The sequence below is a fragment of the Neoarius graeffei genome, chromosome 24 (genome assembly GCF_027579695.1).
Source record: "Neoarius graeffei isolate fNeoGra1 chromosome 24, fNeoGra1.pri, whole genome shotgun sequence".
NCBI lineage: Eukaryota > Metazoa > Chordata > Actinopteri > Siluriformes > Ariidae > Neoarius > Neoarius graeffei.
Genome location: NC_083592.1, coordinates 46,311,614 through 46,325,046, shown reverse-complemented (window position 1 = coordinate 46,325,046; position 13,433 = coordinate 46,311,614). Strand labels below are relative to the sequence as shown.

General features: G+C 40.3%; 1 protein-coding gene across 1 annotated transcript; it reads right to left on the bottom strand.

Moving 5' to 3' along the window:
• Positions 1–8,535: 8,535 nt before the first annotated feature.
• LOC132872369 (alpha-1-antitrypsin-like) lies at positions 8,536–9,174 on the bottom strand. Its single transcript, XM_060907138.1, has one exon. It carries the CDS (start codon positions 9,163–9,165, stop codon positions 8,536–8,538), a length of 630 nt encoding a protein of 209 aa, XP_060763121.1. The 5' UTR covers positions 9,166–9,174.
• Between the last annotated feature and the right edge of the window lie 4,259 nt (positions 9,175–13,433).

Here is a 13,433-nt window from a genome sequence, read left to right as displayed (position 1 = left end):
CCTAGTGCAGTGGGTAGGGCTGACGTCACGGTCTTTTAAAAATGGCGACTCTTGTGCCGTTTAGCGTACCGACTATTATATTTACAATTACCAAGATATTTCGTTGTTTTCTAGTATATAAATTTGATAGAATACTTAAGAATACGTTACTTTGTCACATCAGCAACTGTATATATTATATTTGGTACCCCTTTAATATAATATATAATAAACTGATGTAATGATTACAAAAAAGTATAAACTCACTGCCATCTGCTGGACAAATGGAACAAACTACAAACATGACCTGCTGAGGACGAAGGTCCTGGTCTGTTCTCCAAAAATGAACATTTTGTAATTTTGTCTTTAATGTACAGGACATATACAGATTTATTATAAAGTATGAGATTGCATTTTAGACTTTTAGATCAGTGCTTTTTTTTTTCTTCAAGAACATTTTTAATCCCTGTTCACAGGATGTTTGCTGAACAGAGGGCACCCTCTTCTCCACCACCAAAGTTCAACATTCACCAGCAATAAAGGCCCTCAACTTTGATTAATCATGGCCACGATAGATTTATTATGCGTTATGTAAGGAAGAAAGCACTCCATGATGTGCTGATATAAGCGATATTACATGACATACTGAATGTCAGAATGGCTGTGTTTCACCACAGGCTAATCAGAGTGCAATATCGCACTCTGTATAACCACAAAATTGCAAGTGAGATCTTGCTTTTATACAACAGTTCTATGAACAGGAAATTAATACTGAGTAGGTGACATGTAGCCAAATGTTCTGCATATTTTCACTTGGCAAAGAAATTATCCCGAAGAAGCTCCACTCAGGGTGGCACGGTGGTGTAGTGGTTAGCACTGTCGCCTCACAGCAAGAAGGTCCTGGGTTCGAGCCCCGTGCCCGGCGAGGGCCTTTCTGTGCGGAGTTTGCATGTTCTCCCCGTGTCCGCGTGGGTTTCCTCCGGGTGCTCCGGTTTCCCCCACAGTCCAAAGACATGCAGGTTAGGTTAACTGGTGACTCTAAATTGACCGTAGGTGTGAATGTGAGTGTGAATGGTTGTCTGTGTCTATGTGTCAGCCCTGTGATGACCTGGCGACTTGTCCAGGGTGTACCCCGCCTTTCGCCCGTAGTCAGCTGGGATAGGCTCCAGCTTGCCTGCAACCCTGTAGAACAGGATAAAGCGGCTACAGATAATGAGATGAGATGAGAATGAGAAGCTCCACTCAATTTATAGCATGTCAGCAAGCTGGCTCGCTAACTCACATTGATTTGTACTTTCCTGTTAAAGGTGCTTCTGGTAAACTTGGTGTCACTTCTTCCTGTTCATCCATCCAGCCCTCATTCTTCGTTTGCAACCACATGACCAAAACTGTTGGAGGATATACAATATACACTACCGTTCAAAAGTTTGGGGTCACCCAGACAATTTTGTGTTTTCCATGAAAAGTCACACTTTTATTTACCACCATAAGTTGTAAAATGAATAGAAAATATAGTCAAGACATTTTTCTGGCCATTTTGAGCATTTAATCGACCCCACAAATGTGATGCTCCAGAAACTCAATCTGCTCAAAGGAAGGTCAGTTTTATAGCTTCTCTAAAGAGCTCAACTGTTTTCAGCTGTGCTAACATGATTGTACAAGGGTTTTCTAATCATCCATTAGCCTTCTGAGGCAATGAGCAAACACATTGTACCATTAGAACACTGGAGTGATAGTTGCTGGAAATGGGCCTCTATACACCTATGGAGATATTGCACCAAAAACCAGACATTTGCAGCTAGAATAGTCATTTACCACATTAGCAATGTATAGAGTGGATTTCTGATTAGTTTAAAGTGATCTTCATTGAAAAGAACAGTGCTTTTCTTTCAAAAATAAGGACATTTCAAAGTGACCCCAAACTTTTGAACGGTAGTGTACTGTACATATATACACACAGTGTTGGGTACAGACTGGAAGGTAAAGAGGAGTTATATTTAGAAGCTTGTAGTCATTTCTCAAATCTATTTTATAAACAATCATATTGACTGCTTCAAAAAGATCGGTATCTAACACACTATACAACATGTTTAATTATAAAAGAGCACTCAACGGGCGAGGAGGCCGCAGTATTTGAGGAAGTGGATTGACATGAATCTTGTTCGATTGACTCTGTGATCGTTTGGGAAGATTCTTCAATAATTTTGTGTTTCTTTCTGCGCTCTGTAAGCTTTGCATTTTGAGCTACCGCTTTAGTACCATCATTGATTTTGTTGTGGCACATATTTTGTGCTGGAGCCCATTCTGGATCCGTAAAATTGTAGTGATCAGCTGGTTTCCCTAATAGAAAGAAAAAGTAAAATAAAAGCAGCGTCATCAAAAATTATATACAGCTCTTTTGAAAATGAAATAATAGTAGAAGCCTTTGATTGTCGGATCACACACTCGATGATCACAGCTTTGTCACGTTTGACAGTGGCGAGTTTCTGCACGACCCGGCTATTAAACAGATCCAATATTTCTTATATATTGCAATCTTTCATTAATAACTACTTCGTAGCACTTACCATTGATAAAATGTTCACTGCAGACTCGTGTGGTTTTTGCTTTCTCATCGCTTAGATCAGCCCGGTTTATGTTGGACAGCCATCGACGTCTACGCTTAGTGGACAAGTCTCTTGTTTTTTCTCCTTGATTATTTATAATTGCTGGAATTTTAAAGAACTTATAAGTCTTGAATAGAGTTGTGCCCACATCCAATTCATCATCATCATCATCATCAGATTTTCCCACTTGACACGTGGACGGTCATGGGGCTTGCAACTTAATAAGATGGTTATATTTGTATAAGTTGCATGATGCCCTTTTTGTCCATGCATGTTTTTATCAACTGTCTTTTTTCAACGTTCCATATTTTCTCCATTTTACCCCAATTTCGCCTTTTATCGAATAGGACCTGTTTAAGGAGGGAAGTATTGTCCATTCGACATAGATGACCAATATAGTGGAGATGGTGAATATGGCAAAATTCTTCAATTCGTTGGCTCTGGGTCATCTCATGGAGACGGAAGTTAGAGATTTTAAAGGCCCAGTCCACTTCTCCTATAGTAGGATCAATGTTCTTCCTGGCAAACCCACCAGCAACCATTTTCCTAAGAAAACTGTTCCAAATAACGTCCAGTCTCTTGGCCTCTGCTGATGAGAGTTGCCATGCTTGGACACCATATAGTAATCTGCTCCGTACGCACACATTTAAGATCTTCATATGTGTAGAAAGATATATCTCGCGGTCCGTCAGAAATTGTTTCAGTTCATTCCATTTTTCAAAGGCCGAAGAATTGCTGGTATCATGTGTCCAAGATAGCGAAATTGCCTTACGTTTTTCAGTGGAATCCCATCTACCATAATAAGGCTCTTCTGGTCTTTCAAACTCTCACTGACATTAAAAGCCATGGTCTCAGTGTTTTTGTATGACATACATAGGCCGTATCACTTGAAAGTATTATCATAGATCTCAAGTATTTCTTGAAGCTCACTTATGCTTTTGGAGAAAACAACAACATCAGCATATAGAAGTTCTGTAACTCTGATCGTGCCGTATGCCTTTCCAGTATGTAGATCACGTGGAGACGCCTTGTTTGGTATAACATAATCTATTTTTGCTCCAGACTCCGGAAACTTTTTAGAGATCGCATGCTTGGCGCAATGCATCACAAAGTCCATATAGATGTTAAACAGGCTAGGGCTTTCAAGTGCCCCTTGTCTACATCCGACAAATGTATCGAAGAAGTTCCCTGTGTTCTTAATGCAGGCTTTAGTACCTGTATACCAGTAGTGGCTGGTAGTCTTTCAAACAGGGGAGGCTGGTCGGTTACGACATTTCCAGATTTTAAAAGAAAAAACACATCAATTTTGCCCATACTCTTGCCTCTGATCTGGCTGATTGTTGGCAGTGTCACAAACTGTGAAATAACAGGTTCTTTTGGCCCATTAGCCTACTGTCCAATATACATGATGGTGGTGTTGGGGGGGGGTATATTTTAACATTTTATATTTTAAAATTGTGGCATGTTGTTTAAAAATTGATCATTATTGAAAGCAGCTCTTTGTCAGGAACCTCAGCAGTAGAGCTGGGTGCCACACATTTCATTCAATGACACTTTCCCTATATTTTACTTATTTTGACTGAGAAATGTTTTATTGACAATTTTGATAACCCTTCACTTTTAATCCAGGTCTGTAGTGTGAAATGTTCTCGGCTGTGTTTTTGTTTAAAAATGTTTTCCAAATTGTAGCTGTGTTTAATTCATATCCAGAAAAACATATATTCCAATATAATATACTCAGCATAAACATTTTAAATAGATTCTATATTTTTGGTCCATCCATGACATATTACTAAAGTAGCCTATTTACTGTTGTTGATGTGGGTCACTTGCTGTTAGCCAATTCACTTTCTCGTACCAGGAGAGCTGAAAGGAACAAGTATTATTCCCTACCTTTTTCACCAAGTCAATTTGAGGCGTTGGTCTACCCTGCTCTTTAATTTTAATTTTTCCCTCGAAAGGAAGACTGGCAAATGGCTTCGCCAAAATTAAATCAGCAATGCTTGGCATCCGTGCGCAGCTTTCTTGCTAGCTGACTAGCCCCCTCAAGTTCAAGTTCAGTCACTCAAATAAACGAAATTTCTGGAACTAAGATAGCAAACTTGACAACACTATATTTACACTTTATTTACAATGAAAATATATACAAACTAAAAAAGCTGGTAGAAACCATATGTAATGAATGAAATCGAAATGTAAGCTGATCTCTTACAATACACCACAGCACTTCCGATTCCGCATGCGACTGAACTGAAATTCACCGCTGCCTGTCTATAGTTGAAACGAGCTGTCAATCAAAGAAAATATCCGGCCGCTTTCACCAATCACCAGTCTCCTCGTGGAAAGCTTTGCCATGTCCCTCCCATGTGAGGCTCGGAGTCCGTGGGTGGGCATTTTCGCAGTATTTGTCCAATAACCGTCTTGCATTTTGAGATTGAAAAGCGCAGAGCTCCCAAATGCCGTTGAAGTCCACTGAGGCTGGGAGTCCGTGAGACTCCGTGGGCGGGTTTTTTCGCAGTATTTGTCCAATAATCGTCTTGCATTTTGAGATTGAAAAGCGCAGAGCTCCCAATACCATTGAAGTGCACTGAGTCTGCGCTGCATCGCGCTGTCACGAGGGGGAAAAACTCACACACACATTAAAGTTATAAGGGCATTTTTAGAGGAGGCTGAGCCTCCCTCGTTGTCTTAGAGCAATCGCCCGTGCTGTATACAGTGGTGCTTGAAAGTTTGTGAACCCTTTAGAATTTTCTACATTTCTGCATAAATATAACCTAAAACATCATCAGATTTTCACACAAGTCCTAAAAGTAGATAAAGAGAACCCAGTTAAATAACTCAGACAAAAATATTATACTTGGTCATTTATTTATTGAGGAAAGTGATCCAATATTACATATCTGTGAGTGGCAAAAGTATGTGAACCTTTGCTTTCAGTATCTGGTGTGACCCCCTTGTGCAGCAATAACTGCAACTAAACGTTTGCGGTAACTGTTGATCAGTCCTGCACACCGGCTTGGAGGAATTTTAGTGCATTCCTCCGTACAGAACAGCTTCAACTCTGGGATGTTGGTGGGTTTCCTTACATGAACTGCTCGCTTCAGGTCCTTGCACAGCATTTCAATTGAATTAAGGTCAGGACTTTGACTTGGCCATTCCAAAACATTCACTTTATTCTTCTTTAACCATTCTCTGGTAGAACAACTTGTGTGCTTAGGGTCATTGTCTTGCTGCATGACCCACCTTCTCTTGAGATTCAGTTCACGGACAGATGTCCTGACATTTTCCTTTAGAATTTGCTGGTATAATTCAGAATTCATTGTTCCATCAATGATGGCAAACCGTCCTGGCCCAGATGCAGCAAAACAGACTCAAACCATGATACTACCTCCACCATGTTTCACAGATGGGATAAGGTTCTTATGCTGGAATGCAGTGGTTTCCTTTCTCCAAACATAACGCTTCTCATTTAAACCAAAGAGTTGTATTTTGGTCTCATCCGTCCACAAAAGATTTTTCCAATAGCCTTCTGGCTTGTCCACGTGATCTTTAGCAAACTGCAGATGATCAGCAATGTTCTTTTTGGAGAGCAGTGGCTTTATCCTTGCAACCCTGCCATGCACACCATTTTTGTTCAGTGTTCTCCTGATGGTAGACTCATGAACATTAACCTTAACCAATTTGAGAGAGGCCTTCAGTTGCTTAGAAGTTACCCTGGCGTCCTTTGTGACCTTGCCGACTATTACACGCCTTGCTCTTGGAGTGATCTTTGTTGGTTGACCACTCCTGGGGAGTGTAACAATGGTCCTGAATTTCCTTCATTTGTACACAATCTGTCTGACTGTTTATTGGTGGAGTCCAAACTCTTTAGAGATGGTTTTGTAACCTTTTCCAGCCTGATGAGCATCATCAATGTTTTTTCTGAGGTCCTCAGAAATCTCCTTTGTTCATGCCATGATACACTTCCACAAACGTGTGTTGTGAAGATCAGACTTTGATAGATCTCTGTTCTTTAAATAAAACAGGGTGCCCACTCACACCTGATTGTCATGCCATTGATTGAAAACACCTGACTCTAATTTCACCTTCAAATTAACTGCTAATCCTAGAGGTTCACATACTTTTGCCACTCACAGATATGTAATATTGGATCATTTTCCTTGATAAATAAATGACCAAGTATAATATTTTTGTCCCATTTGTTTAACTGGGTTCTCTTTATCTACTTTTAGGACTTGTGTGGAAAATCTGATGATGTTTTAGGTCATATTTATGCAGAAATATAGAAAATTCTAAAGGGTTCACAAACTTTCAAGCACCACTGTATAAGGCTTTTAGGATTGATATAATTTTGCAACACCTTAGGCGAATTTCAAGTACTCTAAACAAAGCTTCGCGAGGAACCCAATCATAGGCAGCTTTGAGATCTATAAAGCATGCGAAAAGTGGTTTTTGTTCTTGTTCTAGTATGTGTCTGACAATGAAAATGGCATCACATGTAGATCTCATCTCATTATCTCTAGCCGCTTTATCCTGTTCTACAGGGTCGCAGGCAAGCTGGAGCCTATCCCAGCTGACTACAGGCGAAAGGCGGGGTACACCCTGGACAAGTCGCCAGGTCATCACAGGGCTGACACATAGACACAGACAACCATTCACACTCACATTCACACCTACGGTCAATTTAGAGTCACCAGTTAACCTAACCTGCATGTCTTTGGACTGTGGGGGAAACCGGAGCACCCGGAGGAAACCCACGCGGACACGGGGAGAACATGCAAACTCCACACAGAAAGGCCCTCGCCGGCCATGGGGCTCGAACCCGTACCTTCTTGCTGTGAGGCGACAGCGCTAACCACTACACCACCGTGCCGCACATGTAGATCTATTTTTTCTAAATCCAAACTGTGTTGGTATTATGATGGCTTCATAGACTGTTCTTATTCTTTCCACAATGACCATAGAAACGTGCTTAGACAGAGTGGCAATGATGGATAGGCCGCGATAATTCTCTGCCAGGAGTCTCAATCCTTTCTTATGGAAAGAATAACTTTATGTTATGGAAGATAACAACCATGTACAGGGAGGGAACTCTTGCATGATTCCAAGTCATGCCCAGCAGTATAACCAAATATACTAAAAGCTTCTGGGAATTAGAGTATTTTAGGTGTTCACCAGTGATTCCATCAGTCCTTTGGCATTTGCCATTTTTAAACATTGAAAGGCATTTCTTTACCTCAGCAGCTTCTGGTGCCTTTTCATCAATTGAATTTAGGTCTTCTGGAGGCAACATATGCTGGTATTCCTCAGGATGAGATAGTTCTGGTTGCATTTTGAAATCTCTCTTACCCAAGTGATGGGTAAAGTGTTCCTCAAGCTGTTGGGGTTGGATCAGCTGCTGTTTTGACTGTTGAAGTGCTTTATAATTTTTAGCTAGTCTGAATTCTTCTTCAGTGTTCCTCTGTTCACTTGTATAGTTAACACTGCCTGCTTTATCCCTAAAATAGGCATTTTTCAGTTTCATTTGGAGTTTCCTTACTTGAGTGGAAAGCTCTTTTCTTTCAGTGGTATTAGATGACTTTCTTCTTTTTTCAAGAAGTTCAAGAAAAGCTTCATTTGCCCAGGGCTTATTTTCTGCCTTATTTTTAAATTTTGGGATCGTTGCTTCTGATGCAGTACGGATGGAGTTCACAACACTTTCCTCCAAGGCATCAATATCTTCAGGTGGTAGATGTTGCTTTAGAATTTCATCAAGGTTTTCGGAGTAGATATTTCTCACTTCTTCTGAATCTCTGAGTGCTCTGACATTAGTAAAGTCACAGGGCTTGCCTGGCTTCTTGTTGAATATTTGTTTTCTTTTCTTCTTGGTTGGGAACAGGGCGTCCAAGACCACAAAAGTTCAATGGTTATTCAAAACACAAGTAATGTCCATGAAAATACCATGACATAACTAAATGAGCTTACCTTTAAAATATACATAGCTGAGCAGATACATGATGGTCTCTGGATCCAGGTTTTCAATAAAATTGCTGATTTTGCCATGCGTCTTTTCACTTACGTATTTGTTGATTTCATTTGTGGTCTCTGTGGTATTTGTGAAATCAACAGAGAAGCCATCGGAAAGATAGAACCGCTTAAGGTTCTCCAGAAATTCTGGATGAGGTTTAAAGGTATCATTGACATAGACAGCAGTTCCAATGTTCAGATCTATCCCTGTCCTCTGATTGAAGTTTAGGAGGAGATTGAGGAAGGCTTGATGAATCTGCTCACTGGTGAAGGCAGAAGTGTCGAATCCGAGGCCACTGAGAAGCTGTTGATGAGTCTCACCGCCTGCTCCTAAAGACAGCGCAGCCAATGCGGTGGACACACTCAGTGGCGAGAAGAACACATTCTGGGACTGAGCACCAGACGCAATGCTTTTGTACAGGCGGAAAGCAAACTCATTGTTCGCCTCGTTCAGTGCTTTTATGTGGCTTTCATGGTCATCAGAGTCAGAATGTTGTTTTGGATGTCCTTGGACACTGGTGTAAATTAATGCCAAGGAAAGGCAACAACACAAACACAGGACACTCCACGCCATGATACTTCTAAGAAGATATAAAAAAAAAAAAACAGGTCTTATGGCATAAGAAATCTTATGGACAATGACTGAGCAATGAAGGACTGATTAACAAGATGATAGAATCATCTATATCCCCCACCCTATATACCAACTACTGTATATACCAAGTTTCCAGATATTATTTGTCACATTTTTCAAGTTGTGCTGCAGGAAACCAACCCTACCTCTTTACACTGACCTCAGCAGCCCATGGCATAAACCCACCGGACCTTTGGTCCAGGTGAGCTAAAAATGACAATTTCTCACATTTCTTAGTATCAAAAGGCACATATACATTACTTAATCAACACATCTACCAACTTTCAAGACCATACCACTCATAGTTTTCAAGTTCTGCTCCGGAAACAAAACCTACTCCTAAGACTAACCTGAGAGACTAAGTCTGAAATTGTTTCCATGGAAACAAGAAAAATGAAAATTTCTCAAATTTCTTAGTATGAAAAGGCACATCTACATCACCTTGTTAACATGTATACCAAGTTTCAAATCCATATCATGAAAAGTTTGGGATACATGCTCTGGAAACGAACATTGCTCTTCGAAACAAAGTCAAAATACTTGAAAAGTACTTTAAAAAAAATCCACAATAGCAAAAGGTACCAGGTCACATGTTGCTTGATATGTATACAAAGTTTCCTGAAGATGTCTTCAGTAGATTTAAAGATATAGCCCGGAAACAGAAACGTGACCGGACGGACGGATGGAACCCGTTTCTATATCCCCCGCCGAACTTCACTTGGGCAGGGGATAGAATAATTGAGCTTTCTGATCTTTAGTGATTTAAGCAATCACTTTTTGGTGAAATTTCACAATGCAAAGTTCACAATGACAACTTCATTCATGTTGGTAATGTCCAAAATAAGCTACAAATTCTCTCAACTGGTCATGGATCACTTTGGAATCTCAGTTTTGAGTGAAGTGTACTCAACCTGGTTGGCAAGCACTAGAATTTATCAACGATTGGTTCTATGATCTAGAGATTTTCAACACCAAACTTCATAATTTCCTCCAAAACACCAAAACTTCCCTACCATAGTGTTTGGTTTACAGATATACCTCATTGTCAGTGAAAATGCAAATCAAATAAGATAGCAAAGGTGTTTAATTTTGGCTGAGTTGGAGCATGAGGATGAAAAAGTGCAATCACAAATGAGAGGATTGATTGCTATTATTGTTTAAATATGGCAGAATCAGATCAGTTAAGCATGGAAAATAAAATGGCAAATGGACTTTGCATTTGAATTTTGCCAGCTGTTGTATGCATCTTTTGCATTTGAATTTGACTAAAGTTTCATTGTCTCATTTTCAAATTGCAAAAATTAGTCAGGTTTAAAAAAAAACAAATAAACAACAACAAAAAAAACCCCACAACAACACAACTCACCAAACTGTAACCACCTTCCTCAAAGTCTCGTCGTGTTGTCAAAGACGTGGAAGTGTTGTTCTTTTTTAAATGTGCATAGACTCCAACCTTTACCCTGTTTATTTTAATGTAAAATAAATCCATCTTAATTATTAACTGTTTTCAAACAGACACAAGCAGTGGACATGAGCACGTATTGATTACTTGAAGGTTATGTTCACATCAGCAATTCTGAACCTGGGGTATTGTTGCACCACTCTGTTTACTTTCCTTGCTCTAACAAACTTCTTGTATTCACAAATTCTAAAATATAATTTGTATTTTGAACACATTTACATAGTAAGGCATACACTGCTCAACATCAACCAGGTTTTAAGGATTATTTATCAGAGAGGGACAGCTGGAGAGTAGGTGATCCAGGCGAATCGCGAGATCTATGAGGGAGTCCAATGTGAGATGCTCATTTCTGCAAGTCATTTCACTCTGAATTTCGGGACGTAAACCTTGACAGAACACTGCTTTCAATGCTGGCTTATTCCATCCGCTAGCAGCTGCAAGAGTTCTGAAGTCAAGCACATATTTTCACTTGGCAAAGAAATCTATCCCGAAGAAGCTCCACTCAATTTATAGCACATCAGCAAGCTGTCTCGCTAACTCACATTGATTTGTACTTTCCTGTTAAAGGTGCTGCCGGTAAACTCGGTGTCACTTCTTTCTTTTCGTCCACCCATCCCTTATTCTTCATTCGCAACCACGTGACCAAAACTGCTTGCATCATTGACTGCAGCCATGTTGGAGGATATAAAATATGCACATACACACACTGTTAAGATATTCAGTCTTAAGAGTACAGACTGGAAGGTAAAGAGGAGTTATATTTAGAAGCTTGTAGTCATTTCTCAAATCTATTTTATAAACAATCATATTGACTGCTTCAAAAAGATCAGTATCTCACACACTAGACAACATATTTAGTTATAAAAGGGCACTCGACGGGCGAGGAGGCCGCAGTATTTGAGGAAGTGGATTGACATGAATCTTGTTCGATTGACTCTGTGATCGTTTGGGAAGAGTCTTTAATAATTTTGTGTTTCTTTCTGCGCTCTGTAAGCCTTGCATTTCGAGCTACCGTTTTAGTGCCATCTTACCTTTATCTTGCACACTTCAAGCACAGTGAAATTCATCCTCTGCATTTAACCCATCTGAAGCAGTGAACACACGCACACACTCAGAGCAGTGGGCAGCCATACCAGAGCGCCCGGGGAGCAGTCAGGGGTCAGGTACCTTGCTCAAGGGCACCTCAGCCCAAGGCCGCCCCACGTCAGCCTAACTGCATGTCTTTGGATTGTAGGGGAAACCGGAGCACCCAGAGTAAACCCGGGCAGACATGGGGAGAACATGCAAACTCCACACAGAAAGGCCCTCGCCAGCGGCTGGGTTTGAACCCGGAACCTTCTTGCTGTGAGGCGACCGTGCTAACCACTACACCATCATATCTTTGACTTTGTTGTGGCACATATTTTGTGCTGGAGCCCGGTCTGAATCCATAAAATTGTAGAGATCAGCTGGTTTCCCTAATAGAAAGAAAAAGTAAAATAAAAGCAGCGTCATCAAAAATTATATACAGCTCTTTTGAAAATGAAATAATAGTAGAAGCCTTTGATTGTCGGATCACACACTCGATGATCACAGCTTTGTCACGTTTGACAGTGGCGAGTTTCTGCATGACCCGGCTATTAAACAGATCCAATATTTCTTATATATTGCAATCATTCATTAATAACTACTTCGTAGCACTTACCATTGATAAAATGTTCACTGCAGACTCGTGTGGTTTTTGCTTTCTCATCGCTTAGATCAGCCCGGTTTATGTTGGACAGCCATCGACGTCTACGCTCAGTGGACAAGTCTCTTGTTTTTTCTCCTTGATTATTTATAATTGCTGGAATTCTAAAGAACTTAAGTCTCGAATAGAGTTGTGCCCACATCCAATTACAGCACAAAGAGTCGGCATAGCGAAGAAACAAAAGGAATTCTTGAGCGTAACAACCTCTCGTGCATATCCTTGAAAAAGCTGTGGCACAGCATTTATGCTTATATTTACATAGGAATAACATCCATAAAATCTATCAGTCAGGATTTAGACCTCATCATAGCACAGAGACAGCTCTGGTTAAAGTAGTAAATGACCTACTGTTGGTGTCTGATCAGGGCTGTGTCTCGTTGCTTGTGTTGCTTGACCTTAGTGCAGCATTTGATACCATTGATCATTCCATTCTCCTGGACAGACTAGAAAATGCTGTGGGAGTGAAGGGAACGGCCCTCTCCTGGCTCAGCTCTTATTTAACTGATTGCTATTAGTATGTTGATATAAATGGTGATATTTCTAGACGTACTGTGGTAAAGTTTGGTGTTCCACAAGGTTCTGTCTTGGGTCCACTGTTTTTTTCTTTATATATGTTACCTCTGGGTAATATTATTCATTAACATTGTATTAGTTTCCACTGTTATGCTGATGACACACAGTTGTATGTTTCTGCAAAACCTGATGAGAGACTCCAGCTTAATAGAATTGAGGAATGTGTGAAGGACATTAGACACTGGATGCTTATTAATTTCTTTCTGCTTAACTCTGACAAGACTGAAGTACTTGTACTAGGACCACATGCAGCTAGAAGTAAGTTTTCTGATTACATACTGTAGTAACTCTGTATGGCCTTTCACCGGCGCGGGAACCGGGGGTGCGGCAGCACCCCCTGGTGGTGGACCCTCAAAACTGACATGAAAATAAAACAAAACTTACGTGAAAATATATTTGTTTATTTATTTGTTTTCATTTGGCTCTGCTGATTTTATATGTCAT

Bases quoted from the DNA above. Each gene is read 5' to 3' on its own strand.
- LOC132872369 (XM_060907138.1), bottom strand. From the start codon at position 9,165: ATGGCGTGGAGTGTCCTGTGTTTGTGTTGTTGCCTTTCCTTGGCATTA.